The 24,971-nt window shown below is 36.8% G+C and overlaps 1 protein-coding gene across 2 annotated transcripts in view; it reads right to left on the bottom strand.

The window, feature by feature from the left end:
- ABHD17B (abhydrolase domain containing 17B, depalmitoylase) overlaps positions 1-24,971 on the bottom strand; it is a 37,923-nt gene that overhangs the window by 5,784 nt on the left and 7,168 nt on the right. For both annotated transcript variants that reach the window (XM_030877009.3, XM_060300847.2), the window contains exon 2: positions 2,908-3,377. In XM_030877009.3, coding sequence (XP_030732869.1) covers positions 2,908-3,374 — 467 coding nt within the window. In that variant the 5' untranslated portion in view covers positions 3,375-3,377. The remainder of the gene's footprint in view (positions 1-2,907; positions 3,378-24,971) is intronic.

Below are 24,971 nucleotides of genomic sequence, written 5' to 3'. Positions count from 1 at the left end.
ATGTGCCACAACTACTGAGCCTGCACTCTAGAGCCTGTGAGCCACAACTACTGAAGCCCGTGCGCCTAGAACCCATGCTCCGCAACGAGAAGCCACCACAATGAGAAGCCCACGCACAACAACTAAGAGTAGCCCCTGCTCGCCGCAACTAGAGAAGGCCCGCGCGCAGCAATGAAGACCCAACGCAGCCAAAATATATAAATAAATAAATAAATTCTCTACACAGAATCTTAATTAAAAAAAGAAAAGGTTTTTTCTTTGCAACAGACCTAGCTTCATAGGAATGAAGAAATTAGGAAAATGAACATTTGCAGCATCGCATCAGCATAACGCTTGGGGCTGCATCGATGCTGTTTAGCTGAACAGCAGAACTGTGGGTGGCAACGATGGGTTTTAGGCTAAAGCTAGCAATGGCAAGGCTCCAGAGTAGCTGAAGCATCTGCCAATTTACTATCAGAGGACTCAAAGCAGTAACAGAATTTCAGAATAGTACACATTAGAAAGGACTTCAGAGACCATCTAATCTAGGTTGGCTGCTTACTGAGTAGATGTTCAAAGTCAGAGTAAGTTAATGACAGACCTGTAATTAGAACCCAGGTATCCTGACTCCAGGTCCAGTGCCTTTTCTATTATAGCAAACAGATAATGAGCTCAAATACTGTGGGGGAAAGGCTGCATAGTGAATATTCATACTTTATTTTCTGTTGATCCATCAGAAGTTCAGAAACATGGTTACTATAGATATTCAATTATCCTTAAAGGGAAGTTATTCAAATAATAATTATTTAAGTTCATTATTTTTTCCCTTCCTGGTTACTTAAGCTCTTTTTTACTTTAATCAAGTAAACTAAATGAAAGGCATGAATTCTAATTACACACATTTTATTAGATGACAGAATTCAAGAACTGGAAAGAATCTTGGAGATCATTTAACTCAAGCGCTTCATTAAATAGACTAAGAAACAGAGGCTCAGAAAAATTAAATAAAATTTCCCAAGACTTCCTAACCTTACTAACTCTTCCAACCATATTTAGAGTTCAACATAAGAGAAATTTTAAGTCTGAAATTCTATGCTAAACTAGTATGTGGGACTAGGTAGCAATCTATCTGTTCTACTCCTAGTCTTCATTCATACCGGTCGAGTGTATAAAAAGCTTAATTAACCCAGACTAGAAATCACTGAACAAAGTTTCCTGTAAATTGATATCTGATAAGATTTAAAAAAAATAATAAAGCTGACCACTTACAAGAGGGGATTCTTTTACATAAACATAGAAAGAACACTTAACTGGATACTAACATGTTTTGCTTGAATAATTTATACTTTTGTGCTACTTGGAAGCACTAATAATGAAGGCTATCTGCTTTTGGCACCTTTAGATGCTATACTAATTCACTGAAGTTGATTTATAGTATGTGAATTATATTGCAATAAATCTGTTATTAAAAAATTATCATATTTTCCTGACAGGTATTATATATACTATATTCAACTGGTTGAATCTGAAAGGGGGAACTCAGTTTTGTTTGCGGGCCTGAGGGGACTGACAGGAGTATAACCGAAGCATATTTTGACTGTGGTCATTTAAGGTAGCTTTTAAGTTTATAAATTTTTACCGCTCTGTGCGTGCCTCCCTCCCACTCCTAAACTCCATAATTACTACTTACCATCTATTTTTTTTCTTACTTGTCAGAAATTTGTTTTCATATCATTTCAATTGACTTAAGAATCCCTTTTATACAGAATTCTGCTATGGAACTATAGTTTTACTACACATCTTGGAGGGGTAAATGTTTCTAAAGATTTTTCTAAAAAAGATTATATCTACTAATGAAATTGAGAAAGTTCTTCCCAACTAACTGAAACCATTAATATTTAAATTAAATTAGGAATGTTAGATTTTCTTTATGTACTCTAGCTTCAGTCTAAAATCCTCTGGAGGGATTTCCCTGGTGGTGCAGTGGTTAAGAATCCGCCTGCCAATGCAGGGGACACGGGTTCGAGCCTTGGTCCGGGAAGATCCCACATGCTGCGGAGCAACTAAGCCCGTGCGCCACAACTACGAGCCTGCTCTCTAGAGCTGGAGAGCCACAGCTACTGAGCCCGCGTGCCACAACTACTGAAGCTTGCGTGCCTAGAGCCCGTGCTCCGCAACAAGAGAAGCCACCGCAGTGAGAAGCCCGCGCACTGCAACGAAGAGTAGCCCCTGCTCACCGCAACTAGAGAAAGCCCGCGCACAGCAACGAAGACCCAACGCAGGCAAAAAACAAACAAAAAAACACCTCTGGAAGTCAGGCAGCTTATTAATGTACAATGAAGAATAATTTGTATTGAGGTATCTTTCTGTTTAGTGTACATTAACTGATGAGAAAATACACTGAAGTATACAAAATTGCAATCTTTTTCAAGAAAAATTTATAAGTATTTTTGTGACTAGCAAAGATTAATGTTATTTCTATTTATTAATTTTTAATTATTAATTATATAAAATGATGCAAACCCTGCCTTAGGATTTTAACAATCTAGCCTCTTACTCTGTTAATGACAGATCAAGAGAATGATTAGCTAAATCACTGTTTTCTCTCATTCCCTTGAAATGTTGCAACTTTGAATAAACATTTTTATACCACAATCCAGTAAGTTTCTAAAACCAAACATTTTTCACTGGCTTACATTTTTAGGAAAATCACACACACACACACAAGCTGTCAAACTCTTTTATGCTATTATACAAAATTTAAAATTACAATCTAAAAGTGTAACTCTTCATAGGTTTATACTGGTAAATATAATCTTTATTTAGTACTTCAAGATGTGTTACAAAAACAGATTTTATTCTATTCTTATACAAGACAATTTTATCAGCCATCACAAATGTGGAAAACAATTCCCAATCACCATTTACCTTGTCCTAAGAGCAAGCCAAGCAGCTTCTATGTCTGCATAGAGGTTCTTCTCTGTCGGTTTCCCAGAACTTGCACCATATCCAGAATAATCATATGAAAATATATTACAATTAATCCGTGATCCCAGTCCTATGTAAAAACTGCTCATCTGACCAAGATCAACAGCATTTCCGTGTGAAAAGAGTAAAGTGTATTTGGCATTGGGTGAGCAACGCACAAACATGCAGGCAATTCTGTTGCCTTTACTGGTTCTAGTCATGAAACACTCAATAGCATCTTTTTCTCTAGAAGAATATTGCCAGTCTGCTCGTTCTGATAGGTGTAACGTCCAGCGGCTTCCACTTTCATCACACATCAGCGTGTAAGTTGGATCAGGTGGCAAAAATGCTAATTTTGAAGCAATTTTCCCTGGACAAGGAGGACAGCAGAAGAGGCAACATAGCTCACTAAATGAAAGATTATTCATCTTCTGAAAAAGAAAAGAATAGTCATGTTTTAATCACTGAATGTCCATTCTGCATTTGCATACAATAAAAGTTAAAACAAAGACACCAGTAAATTCTACTACTGGACAGTGTCTACTACTATTATATGAAGTATGCTTTCCCAAATAGATTTTTGGCATCTTTCTAGAAACACTTGAAATCATGAGGTGAGACAAATATTCCTGACCAGGAAACGGACTCAAATACTATGTGACATGTTGCAAATAGTAGTTGAATTTTTTTTTTTTGCAGTACGTGGGCCTCTCACTGTTGTGGCCTCTCCCGTTGCGGAGCACAGGCTCCGGACGCGCAGGCTCAGCGGCCATGGCTCACGGGCCCAGCCGCTCCGCGGCATGCGGGATCCTCCCGGACCGGGGCACAAACCCGTTTCCCCTGCATCGGCAGGTGGACTCTCAACCACTGCACCACCAGGGAAGCCCAGTAGTTGATATTTTATAATACTTAACCAAAATATGAAAAATGATACTCTTACCAGAGAGTAGAGGTATAAATTTGTTATTTCTCTACAAATAACAACATAGTAGGTATGAAATATCTTTAGTTAGCTTTTAATTTCTGTGTAACTCAGTGAAAATTCTCAGAATCTCGTGAGAAGCTAGGGATTTAACATAATATAGTAAATATATAATAATAGCACTTACTATTTGTCAGGCATTGTGCTAAGGGTTCTATGCATATCAGCATGTTTAATCCTCTAAGCAACTCTGTATGGTAGTCTGAGAAAAGAAACCTGCACAAGTTGAGGAAGTGAGGGAGCCAGGATTTGACACCAGGCTCAGTCATCGTCCTACATCACTGGGCTACATACACTGCTTCAAGGGCTCAAAACACTATTTGTCTCAGAAGCTTATTATTTTAGCCATATTTGTCTCAGAAGCCTATTATGGTAGCCATAGTGCCAATGGCCTAAATAACCTGTAAAACATTAAAATGTATATATGAATATATGTATGTATGAAATTATTGCCCAAATTAAGAAGGCATTATTATTATGGAAAAAAGATCTGCTCAAGGAAAATTTCGTAAATGGTTAGATGGAAATGAGCATAAGGTTTGAAGTCAGAGAGAGTTGTGGTAGCACTTACTAGCCGTGTGCCCTTGGGCAAATTATTTACCTTTTTGACCCTCACTGTTTTCATAAGTAAATGAGGCCAGTGCCTACAATGAACACAGTGGTTGTGAAGAACAAATATAATGATATCGTTAAGGCACTTAACATAGTAATGGCCGTAGAGCTGACACACTCAGAAATGGTCCACTTTCTCCTATGCCCTTTTCATCAATATTTTAAAAGTATCCACAGCTCATATTAACTCAGAAACAAAATAAAGTACTACTTGTTTGCCCTACCAGCATTTCCTTCTAATTATCCTTTCTCAAATTCCTATCTCTTTTTAGCAGTAGACCATTGCTTAGGTTCCAGGAAGAAGGCATTCAAAACAAACACCTTCCAGAGGGTTGGTGGCACCTAATTTTCTCCAAAAAAATCTAAATAAAAGGATAGGGAAAAAAAGAACTTCATCCTACCAAAAAATGAGAAACTATCACCTCAGAAGAGTGACTAAAGTGTTGAGTACATATGGAAAGAAATGAATGCCTTTTTCATTAATTACTGATTCAAAATCTAGTTTATTTTGCTTAATACAAATGTGTTAATTTCCCAGTGTAAACTAATTAGGTAGAAAGAAGAAGCAGAAACAGCAGAGAGAGAAGAGTAGGAGTGACATGAAAGGCTTTAAAAGATGAGTAAGGGAAGGGCAGAAAAATGTCTCTGGGCTAATGGGAAGCACCTTTACTTGTTATTCTATTTTTATTCCCTTTCGGCCTTCAAAATGAATATAGCCTGAATAAGTTAATGTCTTACTCTGGTTGGAACAAGAGTCAGATAGAACAAAAATGACAACTAGCTGTCATCCTTAGTGCTAACTCTAATTGGCTCCATGACATGTTGTACTGAGGAGGATTCTGAGAGCATGCCCCGGGCTTAGCAGGCAAAGAATGTGTGATAAATTAGCAAAGTCTACTACAGAATTTGGCTACAAATCTATTATCCTGGTCAGGAGGACAAAGGATCTGGTGAAGATGGCAGAGAAGGGAGTTCAAAGGGTCAGTTCCAAAGAAGGAGATGATCCCCAAAACAAAAACAAACAAACAAAAAAACCTAAAAACAAAGAAGGAGATAACCTGGAAAAAGAAGATGAGGTAGAAGGTACAATATATCAGTGCTATCCATTTAATAATCTACCTATGGTCATTTCTTACCCCCAATTACCTTACACGCCATCAACTGCTGACCCTGAAGAGCATATTAAAAGCTTGATTAAGTAAACTGTATATAGCTATACTATGTTCCTGTAAATTACCACTTGAACGTGAAGACTTTTATGTACTATATAATAAAGTAATTTTGAAATAAACTGGCTGACCGAACATATATAATGCTGCAGAGACGATTCTGAAGATGAACACCAAAGGAAAAAATTAGACGAGAAAAAGCTGCAATGCCAGGGTCAAGTCAAATGAAAGACAATCTGACCTTCTTAATGGTGGCAGAAGAAATTATTCCCACCTCCACTGCCTCAAACCCAGACAACTGGTATCCACTTAATAAGATAAACTTGGAAATTATCACTTTCCTAATGATAGGTCTGATATAGGGCAGCAACATAGACTTGCTTAAAAAAGTTATTCTCTCCTTTTCTATAAATGTGAAATTTTTCACAATAGAAAATATAAATAAAACAAATAAACCTATGTTTTAGTATGATCAGAGCAGAGCTGGGCAAATTACTGAGGGAGAATATCTTATTCTTGATAAATCACTGAAATCTTGTTAAATTTAGATAATTTAAATCCAATTTGTTTCATATAACTCACCTGAATATAAACATTTTATTTACTAGTTATTTCTTGACAACAAAATCTTGAGGCGACAAGGCAGTGGGTAATCACAGATGGAAAACAGAGTTATGAGAGTACACAAAGGTCATACAACAAATTGAATAATTTGTAGCTGAATTTTTGGACAAGACAAAACAAGGATTTAAACTAAGTTATAATAAACCTATTTAAAAAGAGAGAGAGAGGGGCTTCCCAGGTGGCACAGTGGCTGAGAGTCCGCCTGCCGATGCGGGGACACGGGTTTGTGCCCCGTTCCGGGGAGATCCCACATGCCGCGGAGCGGCTGGGCCCGTGAGCCATGGCCGCTGAGCCTGCGCGTCCGAGCCTGTGCTCCGCAACGGGAGAGGCCATGATAGTGAGAGGCCCGCGCACCAAAAAAAAAAAAAAGAGAGAGAGAGAGAGAGAGAAAGAGAGAAGGAGGGAGTGAGAGAGAGAGAAAACTTAAAGATGAAGCAGAAAAAAGTGTCAGAAAGAAAAGTTCAACTGGAATCCCTGGTATAAAAAAATCAGTATCTGAAATAAAGAATTAAACTGATGGGTTGGGTACAAATATTGATAACAGTTGAAGAACACATTAGTGAGCTGGAAAATCAGGCTGAAGAATTCCCAGGTATGGAATTTTTCAGGGGGATGAAGAGATGGAAAATATAGAAGAAAATTTAAGGAGGATTTCAGTAGAAATACCAATATCACTATAGGAGTCCCCTCCAAAAAAAGAGAGGAGAAAATAAAGACAATCTAATAATTTTTCAGAATTAAAGAGACAAAATTCAGATTGAAATAGCTCAGAATGCCAAATAGGTATTTAAGAAAACTTTCACAGCTAGACAAATTACAGTAAATATTAAAACTGCCAGAAACAAAAATCTGAACGTTTCCAAAAGGGAAGAACAGATTACTTACAAAGGAACAAGAATCAGATGAACATCTAACGTTTGAATAGCAACACTAGAAACCAGAAGACACTGAAGGGGTAAGTTTAAAGTAAGGAAAAAGCTTTGAAGCTAGAATTTCACACAGATAAAATACCAATTTAGGGCTTCCCTGGTGGCGCAGTGGTTGAGCCTCCGCCTGCCGATGCAGGGGACACGGGTTCGTGCCCCGGTCCAGGAAGATCCCACATACCGCGGAGCGGCTGGGCCCGTGAGCCATGGCCGCTGAGCCTGCGCGTCCGGAGCCTGTGCTCCACAGCGGGAGAGGCCACAGCAGTGAGAGGCCAGCGTACCGCAAAAAACAAAAAATAAAAAAAATACCCATTTAATATAAGGATAAAATAAGGATATCTGCAGGCACACAAAAACTGAGAAGGTTTACTAAGTCAAGACCCTCTTTGAAAAACTCCAGCAAGGAGGAAAAGAAATGCAAGAAAAGTCTGAGATATCTGAGATATGACAAATAAATAATAGTTAATATAATGTCTTTTTTGGTAAGTAAGCAATGGAGGAAAAGAAAAAGCATCAGAGTACATCCCTAATAATCCAGAATCAAAACTTTGGAGAATACCAATGTGGAGGGGACTGGAATAAGAGTTAGGAAATATTTAAGAAGTAAAAATGTGCCAGGGCACCGGTCACTTGAATTGTTGGGAATATTAATACTGATAAGATTAAGACACAGAATAAAGGCATGAATATGACTCTTATTTATTTTGGCTGCACCAAGCAGCACAGGAGATCTTAGTTCCCTGACCAGGGAATGCACCCATGCCCCCTGCAGTGGAAGCATGGAGTCCTAATCACTGGGTCACCAGGGAATTCCCATTATGACTCTTAATAAGTCAGACATAACCAGCATAAAAATGATACTATGATACACCTGAAGAGTAGTTATAGTTTTCATTACAAATGTCTAGCCTTGAGTATTTATCAGCATGATAAAACTCAAGAAGGAGTGTAAACACAAAGAAATAAGAAATTAATGGTAGATATCAACAAAATAGAGAACAAAATGCAACAGAAAAAGAGGTCATTCTGGACCTCTAGTGCCATGCAGAGTATCTAACACATAATGAGGTTTCTAATTATTTTTTAGATGAATGAGTTAGTAAATTATTAAGATTAATTCAACCCTCTGCACCTCAGAAGCCCCCACAAAAGAAGGAAAAAAGTTTACAAATCCCATGTTAAGAAAGAAATCCAACATATTTTGTGACAATTACTTAGGTTTCTTTTATGGGTCAGAATAGAAGCAATCAAATAAAAACGTATGAACCTGAATGAGGGAGGGTTCAGGCAGGAAAAGCATTGCTAGTTACTGAAATCATTCAGTGTGTTATAAAGCACAGAACAGAACAGTCGTCCAGGGAGAAGGAAATCTTGCCCCTTTGGAAATCAATTCACAAAATGAAAGGTCAGCTCAATGTTAAACAGATGGCCCATTGTGAAAATTAAGGTTTTCCTTTTGGCAGGGGACTCAGAGTTACTTCACTTATATAGCAGGAGGCAGTTCCTAAAATTGCATGAAATAATAATTTAAGAACTTGCTTCTCCTGGTAATTTTTTCCTGCTCAATGACAAAGGAAAAGAGATGAACACCTGAGTCCTTTCTCAGCAAAACAGGAAGACTACTGTTAAATAATGTCCTTAAATAAAATGACATACTATAATCTCCTTCCCTTTTTTTTTTTTTTTGCGGTACGTTGGCCTCTCACTGTTGTGGCCTCTCCCGTTGCAGAGCACAGGCTCCGGACGCGCAGGCTCAGCGGCCATGGCTCACGGGCCCAGCCGCTCCGCGGCATGTGGGAACCTCCTGGACCGGGGCACGAGCCTGTGTCCCCTGCATTGGCAGGCGGACTCTCAACCACTGGGCCACCAGGGAAGCCCCTCCTCTCTCTCTTTTTTTTTAAAAAATTTATTTATTTTTGGCTGAGTTGGGTCTTCGTTGCTGCGCGTGGGCTTTCTCTAGTTGCGGTGAGCGGTGGTGAGCGGTGGTGGTGGGGGGCTACTCTTTGTTTTGGTGCACAGGCTTCTCATTGCGATGGCTTCTCTTGTTGCGGAGCACAGGCCCTAGGCACATGGGCTTCAGTAGTTGCGGCATGCAGGCTCAGTAGCTGTGGCTCACGGGCTCTAGAGCGCAGGCTCAGTAGTTGCGGCACACGGGTTTAGTTGCTCTGCAGCATGCGGGATCTTCCCGGACCAGGGATCGTACCCGTGTCCCCTGTATTGGCAGGTGGATTCTCAACCACTGCACCACCAGGGAAGCCCCTCCTTCCTCTCTTCTACAGGAGATCGTACCCGTGTCCCCTGTATTGGCAGGTGGATTCTCAACCACTGCACCACCAGGGAAGCCCCTTCTTCCTCTCTTCCAGAAGAAATAACTGAAACGACTTCTGTTAATTCCTGATGTAATAACATTTACTGAAAAAAAATCTCCCTTTCAACTCTTTTGTAATAATTTCTTGGTAATGCAGATTGACTCATGTTACTACCATCTACGAAGGACAATTGATTGATTCTTTTAGGGTTCAAGATTTTGTCATGATGAACAGTAGTAGTACTCAATAGTCTGTTAAAAAAGGTTTTAGAGAAAACATTTTAAAAGTATCAATACTTATAACTTTTCTTCATTTTGTGTGGTATTTTGACAATTTCACTCTAAATAGTATCTGAGCTGATTTAAAGTCTTACCCAATTTAGAGTGTAGTCAGTAAACTGCTTAAATTTTGATATACTAGATTTCATGTTAAGAACTACATTCTAAAATCCAAGATGAATTTCTTTGAATTTGGCTTCATGCATGGAAATCTGGGGAAGTAATATTACATATTCTGTTTTGTAGAATGTCAGAATTTGTTACCTAGAGAATCTGCGATTACTACTTTCAGTTAGTTATACGTCTATCTATTTAGCAATCAGGTTTCAAGAAGTCCCAGTGATTCAGAATAACAGCAACGCTTCCCAGAGATTAATTTTTTAAGATAAATAAATATCTGAGCATTCAAAGACAAAAAATAAGTAAAAAAGGGAAGACTGCACAAAATGTAAAGACTGGTCTGTTTGCTACTGTAAAAACAACCCATTTTTGATGCTTATCTTTGGTTATAAAAATTAAAGCTTGATGTTTTTTAAACTGACAGAAGAAACCAGAAAAAATAAAAATAGATTTATAGCAAAGCCTGCCTAACACCAGAAATGGATAAACGAGGTAGATGTTTGATTATTAAGAGCAAGAGGTAGCAAAGATCAGAATGAAGTTCGAAGCGATGGCACAGAAGATACTCAACTATGAAAAAGCAGGAAAAAAAAAATCAGATTTTAGGTTAGTTCTGTACAAGGGGGCCATGAGCCCAACACATCCCAGCTGACTAATCCAAAGGAAATCACCATAATACTACTATACAAAGGGGGTCAATCACATACAGCTCAGTAGCCTAGGGGTGTATCTAAATCAAATTAAGCTCAGTTCAGTATCCTTGGAGGGCACCAAGGGAGTTAGGTACTGCCACCCTAATATCCAGCATGTAATCTGTAGTAGCATTTACCAAAGTACAGCAACAAGTGAAACCACATGCGTTACTGTTTTCAGAGAGCTATATGTATTACAGAGTTCAACGTATACAGAGAAGCTGAATAATCACCATTAAAGAAGTTTGGCACCAGCCTTATTTTTCACTCAAGACAGAGTATTCCAAATACTCATAATGATCAAAATTTCTGCTAAATGTTACTTAGAAACTAGGTGTTTAGTACATGTCACTTTAACACATTTTCTTATTTGTATATGTCTTATGTAGAAATACAGCTTATGTAGCCCTTATCTCTTTGGGGTAGGTTGTATTTATTTCTTTTAGATCATTATAAGAATCAGCAGCAGAAGTACTCCACTGTCTGTGAGATCAAAGGACTTGATTGGCTGATTTTGCTAGGAAAACTTGGAAGACAGAACGCATGGGTTGTGTTACATAGGAATGGAAACTTAATAACTCAGGAAAAGTTTTTTTAAAGGCACTATATTTTTTGTATTTCAAATTGGAAGGAGAAATTTGGTAAAACTATTTTCTTTTAAAGAGTCATGTCAGTTACTTTTAAAGATAGTTATAATTTTTAAATACTAATAAGATTCTAGAGATACTTAGTAACTGAGCCAATGTATCACTTGAAAACACCTATGAAACGTGGCTTTTGTTGGTAAATTGAACAGATGCCTTAATAATTGCGAGTTTTATAAAATTTAGAGGAGTTTCTCAAACAGGCAAAACATAATGGGTATGTCAAAATAAGTTTCCTTTCCCGCTGGTGAGAAAAGTTGGGGTTAGACACATGAAGAAAGTTGAGGTCTACCAGAGGTACCAAAATAGTCCCAATCCTAGTGTTAGTATGAAGTTATTTATTTATTTTTTCTTCAGTAAAAGAAAGTTAAACAGTAAGAATCAGAAGTGAGGAAACTGGATTTATGACAAGATTATAGAAGATGGAAATTAAGGCTGAAGAGCCTATACGCTAGGCCAAGCAAACTAATTTGGCTCAGCACTCCTACATAGGTCAATGTAGCCATTTCTACAGTACTAATGTTTTCCCCTAGTTTCTTAATTCTTACTGCACTAATACAGGAGGCACTAACCACATACGGCTACTTAAAGTAATTAAAATTAAATATTCAGTTCCTCAGCCACACTAGCCATATGTTGACTAGTGGCTACCAAATTGCACAGTGTAGAAGAAGCATTTCCATCACTGCAGAAAGTCCTTATTGGGCAGTGCTGAACTAAAAGCTTTTAAACCCAGGCAATGCAGAACCAAAACTTACATGCTTCATACTAGATTTAAATGTTGGAGCTCCTTCCTCTCCAGTCTTTCCATCATAGTACATATAAGCTATTTTTATAGGTCCTGTTGAACAATGTAACCACCCAGAACTAAATGAGTTTACCTATACAATACTGTTTTAGAAGACTATTATCTTGACAAAAATATTACATCAAGCCCAACCTTAACGTAAAAGCCATTTTATTTAAAAGGAGGAATGCAAATCAATCAGACTATCCATACATTTTAATGCATGGTTTTAAGGTGTCAAAGGAATTCAATATTCTTTTTTGCGGTACGCGGGCCTCTCACTGTTGTGGCCTCTCCCGTTGCGGAGCACAGGCTCGGACGCGCAGGCTCAGCGGCCATGGCTCATGGGCCCAGCCGCTCCGCGGCATGTGGGATCCTCCCGGACCGGAGCACGAACCCGCATCCTCTGCGTTGGCAGGCGGACTCTCAACCACTGCGCCACCAGGCAAGCCCTCCATTTCTTGTTCCATCAACTTTAGGAAGTTTCCACTGGCTTCCTATGTAATCAAATACCATTATAATTGGCTATACAATTACCTTCACATTAAGTTTTATATCATTTGCAGTTTGTTTTATAATTATAAAATTTTTGTTTTATCTATAGGTTGATTTTTTTAAACTGGGTAACAAAAAGTATTTACAATGTTATCCACTGCCATCCAAGTAGTGGGATATTTTATGTCACTAAATTCCAAGTGTGAAGGTGTTTATAACTCTGATAACTGCTCAAAAATAAGGCACATTTCAGTTTGTTTCATATTTGACTTTCTGAAGAGCCTTTAATTTTCCTAGAGCTGCTGCCTTTTTTTAATTTTCAGAAAGTTCATAAGCTTTTATCACATATAATATATTCCAACTTCTTATTCTTCGAATTTGTGCAACAGAATCTGTGTTTCTGAAGATGTTCTTAGTCCCCAGTGAGTTATTTTAAACTGAAACAATTAAGTTCTGGGACAGTTCAAAGCCCAGGGGTCTGTCTAGCTAGGATTTCTTTTCATCATCCTTCTGTTGTTTCATAATCTCATGTTTTAATTCTTCTGTGGGATTATTTTTTGTTTGGTTTTGCTAGAATACATCTCCAAGCATTTGCCCTCCCTCCCTCACAAGGGCCTAGGGGAAATAAAGCATATTTTAATGTACAATTTTAAAAAGTTCTTACTTTGGGACTTCCCTAGTGGCGCAGTGGTTAAGATCCCACATGCCTCAGTGCAACTACTGAGCCTACGCTCTGGAGCCCGTGAGCCACAACTACTGAGGCCCGTGCGCCTAGAGCCCGTGCTCCACAACAAGAGAAGCCACCACAATGAGAAGCCCGCGCACCTCCACGAAGAGTAGCCCCCGCTCACCTCAACTAGAGAAAGCCCGCGCACAGCAACCAAGACCCAACGCAGCCAAAAATATTTATTTAAAAACAAAGTTTTTACTTAGATTTCACAAATGGCAAACTAGGCATGCTTTAGAATTACAAGTTTTTAAAGAAATTTCCACCCCAGTTTAAATCATTGGCCCACATCTTCTAGCATCCAATGTTGACTCCTAATACCAATCTGATTTTTGTTTTTTAAAGTAATTCCCATCTCTCTTCCACAAAAAAAAAAAACCTGAGATTTTTCTTTATCCTGAGCTCTGAAATTTTATGAGACTATATCTAAATGTGTTTTCATTCTTTCTGTTGTATATTTAACAAGTCATTTTGATCTAAAGCCTCAAGACTTTTCTTTAGCTCAAAGAATTTTTCTTCTGTTTTTTAATTCCCTCTCCACCTCTTTCTCTATCAGGAATTCCTATTTAGGAATCCTAGGACTATTATACTTACAAATTTTCTTTCCTTTTCCCTTCTCCTTCTGCTCTATTTCCTAGGTAATTTCTTCTAGTTTATCTCACAGATCGCTACTTTGGTATTCTAGAGTATAAAATCAATTTTAACATTAAAACTTTTTGGTTGGGCTTCCCTGGTCGCGCAGTGGTTAGAATCTGCCTGTCAATGCAGGGGACACAGGTTCAAGCTCTGGTCCAGGAAGATCCCACATGCCGCGGAGCAACTAAGCCCGTGCGCCACAACTACTGAGCCTGTGCTCTAGAGCCCAAGAGCCACAACTACTGAGCCCACGAGACACATCTACTGAAGCCCACCCGCCTAGAGCCTGTGCTCTGCAACAAGAGAAGCCACTGCAATGAGAAGCCCGCGCACCACAGCGAAGAGTAGTTGCTGCTCGCTGCAACTAGAGAAAGCCTGCGCACAGCAACGAAGACCCAACACAGCCAAAAAACCCCCCAAAAAAACCCCAAAACAAAAAAACCCCCAACTTTTTGGTTTATGGGTGCAATATCCTCTGAAATCTCTCTTAGAGTAGCAAGTGAGCCAAATTTTTGTTGTTCTGTCCATCTGTGTTTTTCAGATGTTTGTTCCTTCTGTTTGTTCATCTTTGATTTTCATGCTGTTAGACTGCTTCTTCACTGACTGTTCATATTTATGAGCAAAGAATTAAATTGAGTATCCTTTATATTTGTGTAAGCATGCTGTTCAGCAGACTTCTAGTCTGAATAGGACTAACTGGCTGTAGTCTTAGAACTCCTATAACTATGAAAATAAAGAGGATTTCTGGGGATAGGGTACTTTACTTGAGTCAGTCTCAAGTCTATCAGTCTCTCCCATATCCATCCATCCACCTCTGCCTATGGAAAAAAAAAGTGTTTTCTATTTACCGTTTTCAATGGGAACAGAAGATACCTTACAAATATTCAAGAACATGGTACAGCTTTAACTATTTGGTCCAGTAATGCAATTAGGGATTCTACCCAGTAAATTATTCAAACGAGTACAGTATAGTCCAGAAACTATAAGGTTGGTGACTTTAGGGAAGTCAATCCCTTTAAATCTAATTCTCCTTTTAAATAAAATGAGAAGTTTGAACTAGATATTAAGATTTCTTCTAGTTCTAAAACTTTACAATTAAGCTTCATTTACGGTCAAAAGCTTCAATTCACTCAATCTTCCTTAGCATGTAAAAGAGTGAAGAAATACATAATTTGAAAAACTTCAGAGATTTTCAAAGTTTCCCCCATCACTAAAAAAGTACCTAAACAAGCATGTTAATTTATATTTTGCAAATTATAGTTAATGAGTTGTAATTTGGGGGAGGGGGATAGGCTAGTGACAATGTGGGGAGGGGGAGTGCAGGTATTCCTGAGGGGGGTGAAAGATTCCTATTTTACACAGTTGCTTTTCAAAATGAGTGATCTCTGTGTCTCCTGGCCACTCCGGGGGAAACAATGTGCTTTTTAAAATTGTGGTAAAATATACATAACATAAAATTGATCATTTAAAGCATTTTTAAGTGTACAATTCTGTAGCATTAGGTACATTTATACTGTTAGGCAATCACCACTACCAGTCTTCTTCAGAACATTTTCATCTTCCCCAACTGGAAGTTTGTACTACTAAGCAATGATTCCCTTATTCCCTCCTTCCCCCAGCCCCTCCCAATCATCATCCTACTTTGTGTCTCTATGAATTTGACTACTCTAGTGGAATCATATAGTATTTGTCCTTTTGTGACTGGCTTATTTCACTTAGCACATCTTCAAGGTTCATCATGTTGCAGTATGCGTCAGACTTTCCTTCCTTTTAAAGGCTGAATAATAGTCCATTTTATGTACATATCACATTTAGTTTATCCATTAATCAATCTGCTGGACACTTTTGGCTACTGTGAATAATGCTTCTATGAACATGGGTGAACAAACATCTGTTCAAGTCCTTGCTTTCATTTCTTTTGGGGGAGAAACAATGTTTCAAAAAGTATAAAAATATTTTTAGCTTCATTCTAATGTAGATTTATTTTGTTTGAATTATTTCTCACTTCCCATCTATCAGAAACAAAATAAAGAAATGCTGTATCTAGCAAGCTGTATATTTAAATAAAATAAAACAAAACTAGGTTAACAATTCAAAGTTAATTTTTAAAATATGGGTTAAATATACTTTAAATTTTAATATGTTGAATATGAAAATTATATAGTCAAATATTTAAAATATTTTATATTCCTAAAATAAAACTTTCTTATTTCAATTTTTCAAGAAATTTAAATTTTAGTATATACTCTGCAAACTCCTAAACTTCAAAATTTTTAGACATTTTATATCTGCACTACTCAGTGAATTATCACTAAAAAATTAAATTCCAGTCTGTATAGATTATTAAAAGGTATCTTCTAAAAGCATGGAAATGTATATGAGGGGCCCATGAAGTCCCGTTCCAAAAGGAGCCAGACATTTTGGGCTTAAAAATGTTTTTTCTTTATTGTACAATTAATCAGCTGAACCACTTTGTAAATTACCAACTATTTACTAACCACAAGGACATTTCTGTCCTTATTGTTTTGAATCATATCTCACACATACCCTTCATTGCATATACTCAACATTCAAGTATACCTACTTCTAGCAATGGCTGCCACACAGAAGTCGCTCAAAAGCCAATGATAGCTGAGCTAGTTTGTAAAACAAAATAAATCAAACATTAGTATCACTTTTTTTTTTTTTTTTTTTTTTGCGGTACGCGGGCCTCTCACTATTGTGGCCTCTCCCGCTGCGGAGCACAGGCTCTGGACACGCAAGCTCAGCGGCCATGGCTCACGGGCCCAGCCGCTCCGCGGCATGTGGGATCTTCCCGGACCGGGGCATGAATCCGCATCTCCTGCATCGGCAGGCGGACTCTCAACCACTGCGCCACCAGGGAAGCCCTAATATCACTTTTGACATTCAGAAATCTAAACCTGCAGGTATGATATTTTGCTAGGTTACAAAAGCCAAGTTAGTGTTTATTTATCAAAATACTTATATAGCTAGATCTTGTAAAAAAAAAAAAACAAAACTTCATAAATAATCCCTATTACAACCCTATGAAAGAGATGCCATTATCCTCCCCACCAGCCCAATTTACAGATGAGAAAACCGAGAAGTTTAGTTTCCCCCGGATCACTGTAGTGAAGCCAGGACTGATACTTAGCAGTTTGACCCAGAGTCCATGCTTTTAATCATTGAGTTAAGATTAGTATTGGGAATGAAATGTTTCGCTATGGTGTGGATATGGAGAGTATAAAACGAGTCCAGTGGAGAAAGAAGAACAAGGATGAAAGACCTTCCCATTTCATACACAAGAACAAACTAAAGCCAAACCAAATAAAATTTAAAAATCTAAGACTACATGAAAAAAAAAAAGTTTGTTTGGGTGTTCAGAATATGAGACTATGTACCTGGGGCAAGAGGAAGGAAGTGGTCTTGGCCACCAGGTGGCAAAAAAGTAAGTAAAACCTAGACTGGCATTTATAAATTCACAGCTTTGATGTTCTTTTCTGAGGATTATGAAGTCACTGTTTAAAACAGGCAAATTGTACTTGTTACATGGAAGAAAGTGATATATTTCAGTGGCCTTCAAGTATGCAAGGATTCTGGAAGTCTTTGGATATATGCTTTAATATTGTCAAATTTCTATTTCTTAAAATGTATCCAAAATGGACTGCCAAACTGCTCTCAAAGGTGGCATCAGTTTCCAGTAACAACTATACAACCACCTGATGGGGATTTGTCATTTGGATTAACTTTGATACTTGATATTCTCTGGGATGTTGATGAGTGGCACTGAATCTAGAAATCAATTTGGGAAGAACTGAAATCTCTGAGTGTTTGTATTCCTGTATTCTCTATTTAACCTTTTTAAAAATAACATGTTCTAATTCTTTGTTAATGTATAGAAATGTAATATGTTTTTGTGTACTGACAGTATACAACAACAAGCTAGGAATATTCCTTAATGCCCAGGTTGAAGGCATATTCCAAGGTCAGGAAGTCGCCACCAAAATTGTAATCTGGATTGTGTGCACTGCCAAAAGGGAAAAAGGAAATTGAAGTCAGGAGAATATAGAGCTGGGAATATTAACCATACAGAAGTGAAGTTTGGGACAAAATGAGCATTTACAGAATCAAAGTATAGGTAGGTTAGTTAATAAGACTTAAGAAGCATAAAATGACTATGTAACAGAAATTCTAACTCAAGAACCACCAGATATTTTAGAAGAGAGTTTTCAGGTCACTCTGTTATTAAATGTTTTGGATCCTTTTTTCTAAAAATTTTGCATATAGTTTCAGGGTTCATAGAACCACACATATCCTTAATAGTGCTGTTGGTATCTAATGTAATTTTCAGATTTGACACCCAAGCTGATAGCACAGTAACTGCTTTTGCATGGAATTGATTAAATAGTACCTAGCTCTGAACCATCCTGCTAAGTGTTTGTCCAATGTCAATTCTTGAGAGAAATACATTATTACGTTATCCTGATACACTGCCATTTTGGGGTAGAAGATGTTAATAAGAAACAATTCTAAGCATTAGAACACTGACAAGATGGCATTACAGAAGCCGAGATCTTGGCACATTCTTCCCATTGAAAATGGAAGTAGTCCAAACTTGCATATATATATTAAACATCAATTCTCAAAATAACAGGCTCTTCCACTAGAACAGCTCTGAGATTTAACCTCTTAAAAAAATGTTTATTTGGTGAAGGAGTGAAATTTAGGTTATTTAAATTAAGTCAGTTTTATCCTACCATTATTTAATAAAGCAGTACATAGAAGTGAAACATATAAATCTGCTTAAGCAGGCAACAAAAAAACACAAAACCACACGGCTTCAGGGTGGATCAGGGTACAATTTCAAGTGTTCTATAGATATGATTTTGAAAGAGGTATTTTCATTAAGCATTGGGACAAAAGAACCACAGAACTGCATAAGCAGCATACAAGTATATTCCTCATAACAATCCCTTCTCCATATTTTTAGTAGGGATATGGGGGGAATGCTGGCACTTATGAGGCCTTAATATAAGTACAACATTCCTTAACAAGTATCATTGCCTCTCTTATATAGATTGTGTAACAAGCCAATCAATTCTTACTAATATGGCCTTCAGTTTGTCTATCAACACAACATAAACTGCCATCTCCACCACTTCCTTTTTCTCCTGGTTGCCAGCTGCTTTTCCTTAGCTATACTCACCTGTTAAGTAAAGGTCTGAAGAAATACTACCACTCCTAGAAAGTGTGTTATAAATCCTCATGACTGTAACTTGTGCTTAATACCTTTCCTGGCCTCAACAAATCAACATTTTGCCATCATTTCTTCAAACATGGAAGTTTTGTGCAAATTTTCTCCAGGAGTGCCTGATAAGAACTAGAATAACTATTTCAAAGAAGAAAGGTTTAAATGCCCAATTAAAGAAAATAAGAACAACATATTTAACAGACTAAAAGTCAGTTTTAATTCTTTAAGACCTCGGGCAAGTAATTTAACTCTTATATTTATTCATTTGAAAAAATAAGGTAATTGGCGTAACATTCATTCAAGTCTCTCTTAATTCTTAAATTCATGTGTTCTTTTGTAAATTGGCTGTCAGTATTTTAAATGTATTATAATGAATGAATATGTATTATTAATAAATTAATGCTCTACAGGCTCTTTTCATCTTATAAAAAATTAAATGCTATGTAATACAGGGTAGACTTTAAGTTTCAGAAATCAGACAAAAGTAGATAACACTTAGGAAAGACCTTATGAAGGAGTTAGAACTAAAAAGTCAGTAAATACGACTTCCAAAAGCAGAGGGAAAACCCTCCAGGCTAGGAGAATAATACATGTAAAAGTATGACAGTTGAGAAAGAACTAAGGCAAAGGTATATGGTAGAAAGGAAGAAAAAAAAAAACAGGGAAAGGGGAGGATTAGATAAATGAGAAATTTAAAAATAAATCTGTTTAACAATGTATAGAAAACCATTGTAGTTCTTTTACACATGGAATAAAGAATGATGCAGTCATTTAGGCAACTGCATATAAGCCTGCACTGACTTGGAATTACATTAGAATCTGATAGTACTGATGATTTTAGAGCACAGTAACTTGGTAACTTGTGTACTACTGAAGAACTTTATTTATTTAAATCTTAAGCTTTCAAAAACAAACCTCAAACAGGCATACTCTTCAACCTGCTACATGGAGGTACATCAAACACACATTATTTAGAAAGCAGAAGATTTAACAAATGGCTATATGGTGCACAATGTATAAACCACATCCTTTAATTAAATATCAACACATGACTACATTTAAAGGTAATTGTTTCTCCAAATTAGTAACACATAAAACTTTCTCCCACACAAAATAAACTAAAGGTAATCTTGATTTACTGGATATTTTAGTTAATAAAAATTGTCTTAAATTTTCCTTTTAATGAGGCAAGTAGCAAACAAAGTAAATACTGCAACCATTTTTTTGTTTGTTTGTTTTCTTTTAGAGACAATTTCTAGAATAGGTCTGAAAAGTATTTTAGTAAAAGCTGATACAGAACAATGATGTTTCTGATGCTGTATGCCCAGTGATGCAACTGGAGAAAAGTGGGATGGTGGGAAGGGGAACAGAAGATTGCAAAAACAGTTGAGGCAAATCCTTGATACTTGATTTGAGAAGAATCTGAGAGCTAGTTTTAGATACATGTCTTGTGTATCTCTGGTGTAAATACTTGTTTGGGAGGAGGAAGAAAACAAGCATTAAAGATGGGTAGTCCACTCATCCTTTCAAATGTCATCAACTGGGTTACTAAATATCATCTTAGGCATGAAATATTAAATTCATCTAATGATTTTTGGTATTGCATACAATTTTTACCTTTTGAAGAAGTCTTGTTTCACATTATATGTACCTCATTTTTATAAAGTAAAGGAATGGTAGAAACAGCACCAGCTGAGGAGTTAGGGAACTCAGGTTCTAGTTACAACTCTATTTAAATGAGCTCTTATGCCCCCAACTACCTCAATTTTAATGTGAGAAGATTCAATTATAACATCTAGAGCTTTTCCAGCAAGAATATTTTATTATGCTAAATCCTAATTCTCCTCTGTAATCTGCCTGGATTTGGGGGGCATGGTATCCTATGTTCACAATGTTGCTCTTTATACAACTGGATATAATTCCCTTCCTCTCCTTGACCCTATAGAAATTTGATTGTTTATTCTATTAAAAATACCAAGAATATAAAAATAGCCTCTGAAGTATAACATTTTAAAGAGAACAAAAATTGTGAAACCTGTGGGAACATTATTGAAATTAAGTTAAAACAGTATCAAACAGGTAGTTTTCAATGACCTCGACCTCAATATTGTAAAGTCTAAATAAATACTAAACGGAGAGTTCAATTTGGAAAAACAATTTCTTTCATCCTTTATTACAGGTGAGAACACATGCAATTCCTTTGATTTACTGAGGTTACCTTTTCCACTCTTTTATAGTAATTCCTGGCTTTTACAAATAAAGGAGTGACCAGGGTTATGTAGAATAACACAGCAGAAGGAACAACGTAGAATGTGTGAGTAAACGAACAAATGGAAAATATTTGAGAGTAAATGTGAATTTCTTCCATTCATATGTTCTCCTAACTTACAATTTCTTTTCTACATAGCCTACAAAGTAATCTGCTCAAGAACTCCTTGATAGCTTCCCGCTGTACCTGTAATAAAATCTAACTTCTCCACAGGTCCTTAAAGGCCTTGTGTGACCTGGCCTTTGCTTACACCTCCAAACTTATCTTGATACTTTCACCTCTATGATTGCAGACTCCCTCACTCACCCTCTTCCAGTTTCTTGAAAGCTGTTTCCAAGTCAGGATTTGCACACTTGCCTCATTTGCTCCCTCTGACCTCTCAATATTCCAGTCTCAAATGCCACTTTTCCCAGACGTCTTAAAAGCCTCAAATCTAAATTGTTATTCTTCCTCATAGCACCCAGTTCTTTTCATTTACAGTTGAATATTGTGATCCCTGCCATGTGTGCTTAATTGATTAATGCCTACTGTCTTTACTATGACGTTAGTGACCATGTGTTTTCTTCAGCAGTATACAGGCAGCACCTGATCAATAATAATTTACTAATGAAATGAAAGAGAGTAAAGAAAATAAGAACTTTCAGTTATACCTAAAGACCTGACAGAACATAAACTGAGATAGATAATGCTAAATATAATTAAAATAGGTTTTGTTTTGTTATTCTGAACCAGGATTCACAACACTAATGTGTGTAATTTATGGCTTGACTCTTCCTGGAAACCATAATAATTAACAAATTATGCTTCTATTTACATTGCACTCTATGCATTAAAAAAAACACCTTCTGATATACTTAAAATCCTTAAGAAAGGTAGTTAAATAAGCAGACCAGTAAGTTAAGGATAATTACCACATGTACATTTTACTAATGTGCTAATTGGGGATGTTTTATCTGGCTAATACCCATTAACTGCAATAGCAAATCCATTTTCCTGATTATAAAGCTATAATACTATATTTTTCTTTATTAAGTTATATCACGAGTATCTTCTGACAAGGCTAGAAAATCCTTTTTTAAAAGTTATTTGAATGGTGGCAAAAAGAAAAAAAGTTGAAATTCTTCCAAGTTGATTAATTTGGGAGCCATTTTAGCGAGCCTTGTACTCATGAGTTACTTTGAAGAGTTAATTTAAATTTTGTATTGGCAAAAACTGAACATTCTCTGCTACTGACAGTTTCTTTTGGGATGAAATGTGTGCTAGTGGGAAGAATTTATATTCTTAAAGCATTCACTTTTAAATGATTTGGGCACTTAAAATAACTAACTGAGTGATTCACTCCTGCAGCCCTCAGGTGGAGCATATTGTCCCTAAGTGATAAGTTATCAGTCAGTGCCCCACTGTAAGCCCCTGAACAGTGATTTTTTTCCCCCCTGTATTACTAGTACTACTTTCCAGTGCCATCACAGGCAGAAGCAGAACTTCAAACTTAAAGAAGATGGAACTAAGTCAGTTCTTCACTTTGATAGGAACTCTAAAAAAATAAGATACACATGTGTTGATTAAAGATGTACTGTTATAGTTGGTTAGGCAATATTTACACTTCTATAAGCAAATAAGTTTATGTATCCAGGATAATATTCCCAAAGTGGGACAAGGTAGGGTAGTAAGCAATGGTACAAAATATCTGTTAGAGCAATTTGATTTTCTATTTCTGAAAGTATTTAGATTTACAGCGGCTTTCAGCAATTTAAAAAATAAGCCATAATACACAAAACCCAGAAGTATCTAAGAAATTTACAAAAGGAAACAGTTTGTGAATCAATGCTTTGAATTTCTAGGAGTTGCTTTTGTTTATCATTTTATTAATTTCTTACAAGTTTGGTAATGAGAACCCTTAGAAATCAATTTGCAGCAAAACAAAATATGAAAGAAGTTTCTAACATGGAGGAAATACAATATTTAGTTTTTTTGAACACAATAAAATATTCAGCTGTAACAACTGAAGTTTGTTATACAATGGTAACAATGTACTATATTTTTGTATATATATAAGTTTCATTTCATGAATCTTTGTTGGCATGGGTGGTTTGAGGGCTGGTACTGGCCTATAATCAAGTTTTTACCATTCTTCAGCAAAATGAGAAAAGTTATGGACAAAAGTAGTGAGTTAATAAATTTAAAGGTTTGCCCTCTATTTGGAGATTATATCCTTTCAACAGTTTTCTAACATTAAAATATATCTTTTTTTGTGAAAAATGAAACTCTTGTAAGAAACTAAGAAATGGTAATAGGTACTAAGTTTTTATTTTTGAAGTGATTGTACTGAGCAAAACTTCAATTGGTAGCCTCTCATTATCCTTCCCCCTTTTTGGAAATTTCACTGTTCCCCTCAAAAATAAAAAATTTTAGAACTACTGGGCTTTGAAACTAGATATAAATGCAATCAAATCACAGCTCAGTTACCTTCTAAGTTGTGTCGGCTTTAGACAAATCACAGTACTTCTCTGAGCCTCAATCTTATTTGTAAACTGTGCAGAGTTACTGGGAACATGAAATGAGACATCTAAATTCCTGCCATACTAGATGCAGAAAAGATGTTCTTTTTACTTGGAAAATGCAGGCATGTATTTTATAATCCCTTTCTGGACCCTCGAAATCAATCAAATCCTGACTGTGCGAAGTGTCACTCCCTCAGGACCGACTCCTCCACACATATTCTGGAGGGTTCCAATGCCTCTAGCATCTTCAGAGACCCTGCCTAACCAGTTATCCTCTCTGATGTTTCCTGTATCTTCAGCCTCTCCTGCTCTTCTGATCCATCTCTGCTGTTTATAAACATATTCAAGAGTCTCCTCTTTAAAAAAAAAAAAAAAAGTGTATATATCTAGATTCTACTACCTTCTCTGACTATCTTTCAAAATCAAACTTCTTTACTTCTCATTTTCCACTGTTCCCCATGAATGAATTGTGATCTAACATCTATCATGAAGTTGTTGATCCATTTAGGATTACCGGTAACCTCATAATTTCAAGTGCATTGGGTATTTCTTAGTCTTCCTTTTACACAATCACTTGTGGAATTAAACACCATCATCCTCTCCTTTCCTTCTTGAAACTAACTTCCAATCTAGGTTTTTCTGGTGATCTTTTCAAAGGTTATACTATTATTATTATTATTATTTACAAATTGCCCTTTATTGTCCTCTTATCTTTTGTTTAACTCGCCCAAACCTATGCTTTAGCTACAACTTTGGTCTTTTGCCTTCCTGTCTTTTGTTCTCAGCCATACCCCTGGCTTTAACTACCATTTATACACTGATGGTGTCTAAATCTAAAAAACTAAACCTAAATCTCTAGCACAGACCTCTCCCTTAAGCTATAGACCCTGAATATCTAAATCTGTATTTCCTTCCCTCCTCCTCCCTCCCTCTCTCTTCAGTTTTCTCATTCAATCAAGGCCTAACTCCTAGGTACCTCTCCATCCCCTCAGCCACATCTTAG

This window comes from Globicephala melas, chromosome 6 (genome assembly GCF_963455315.2).
Source record: "Globicephala melas chromosome 6, mGloMel1.2, whole genome shotgun sequence".
Taxonomy (NCBI): Eukaryota; Metazoa; Chordata; class Mammalia; order Artiodactyla; family Delphinidae; genus Globicephala; species Globicephala melas.
This window is presented reverse-complemented; position numbering and strand designations above follow the sequence as displayed.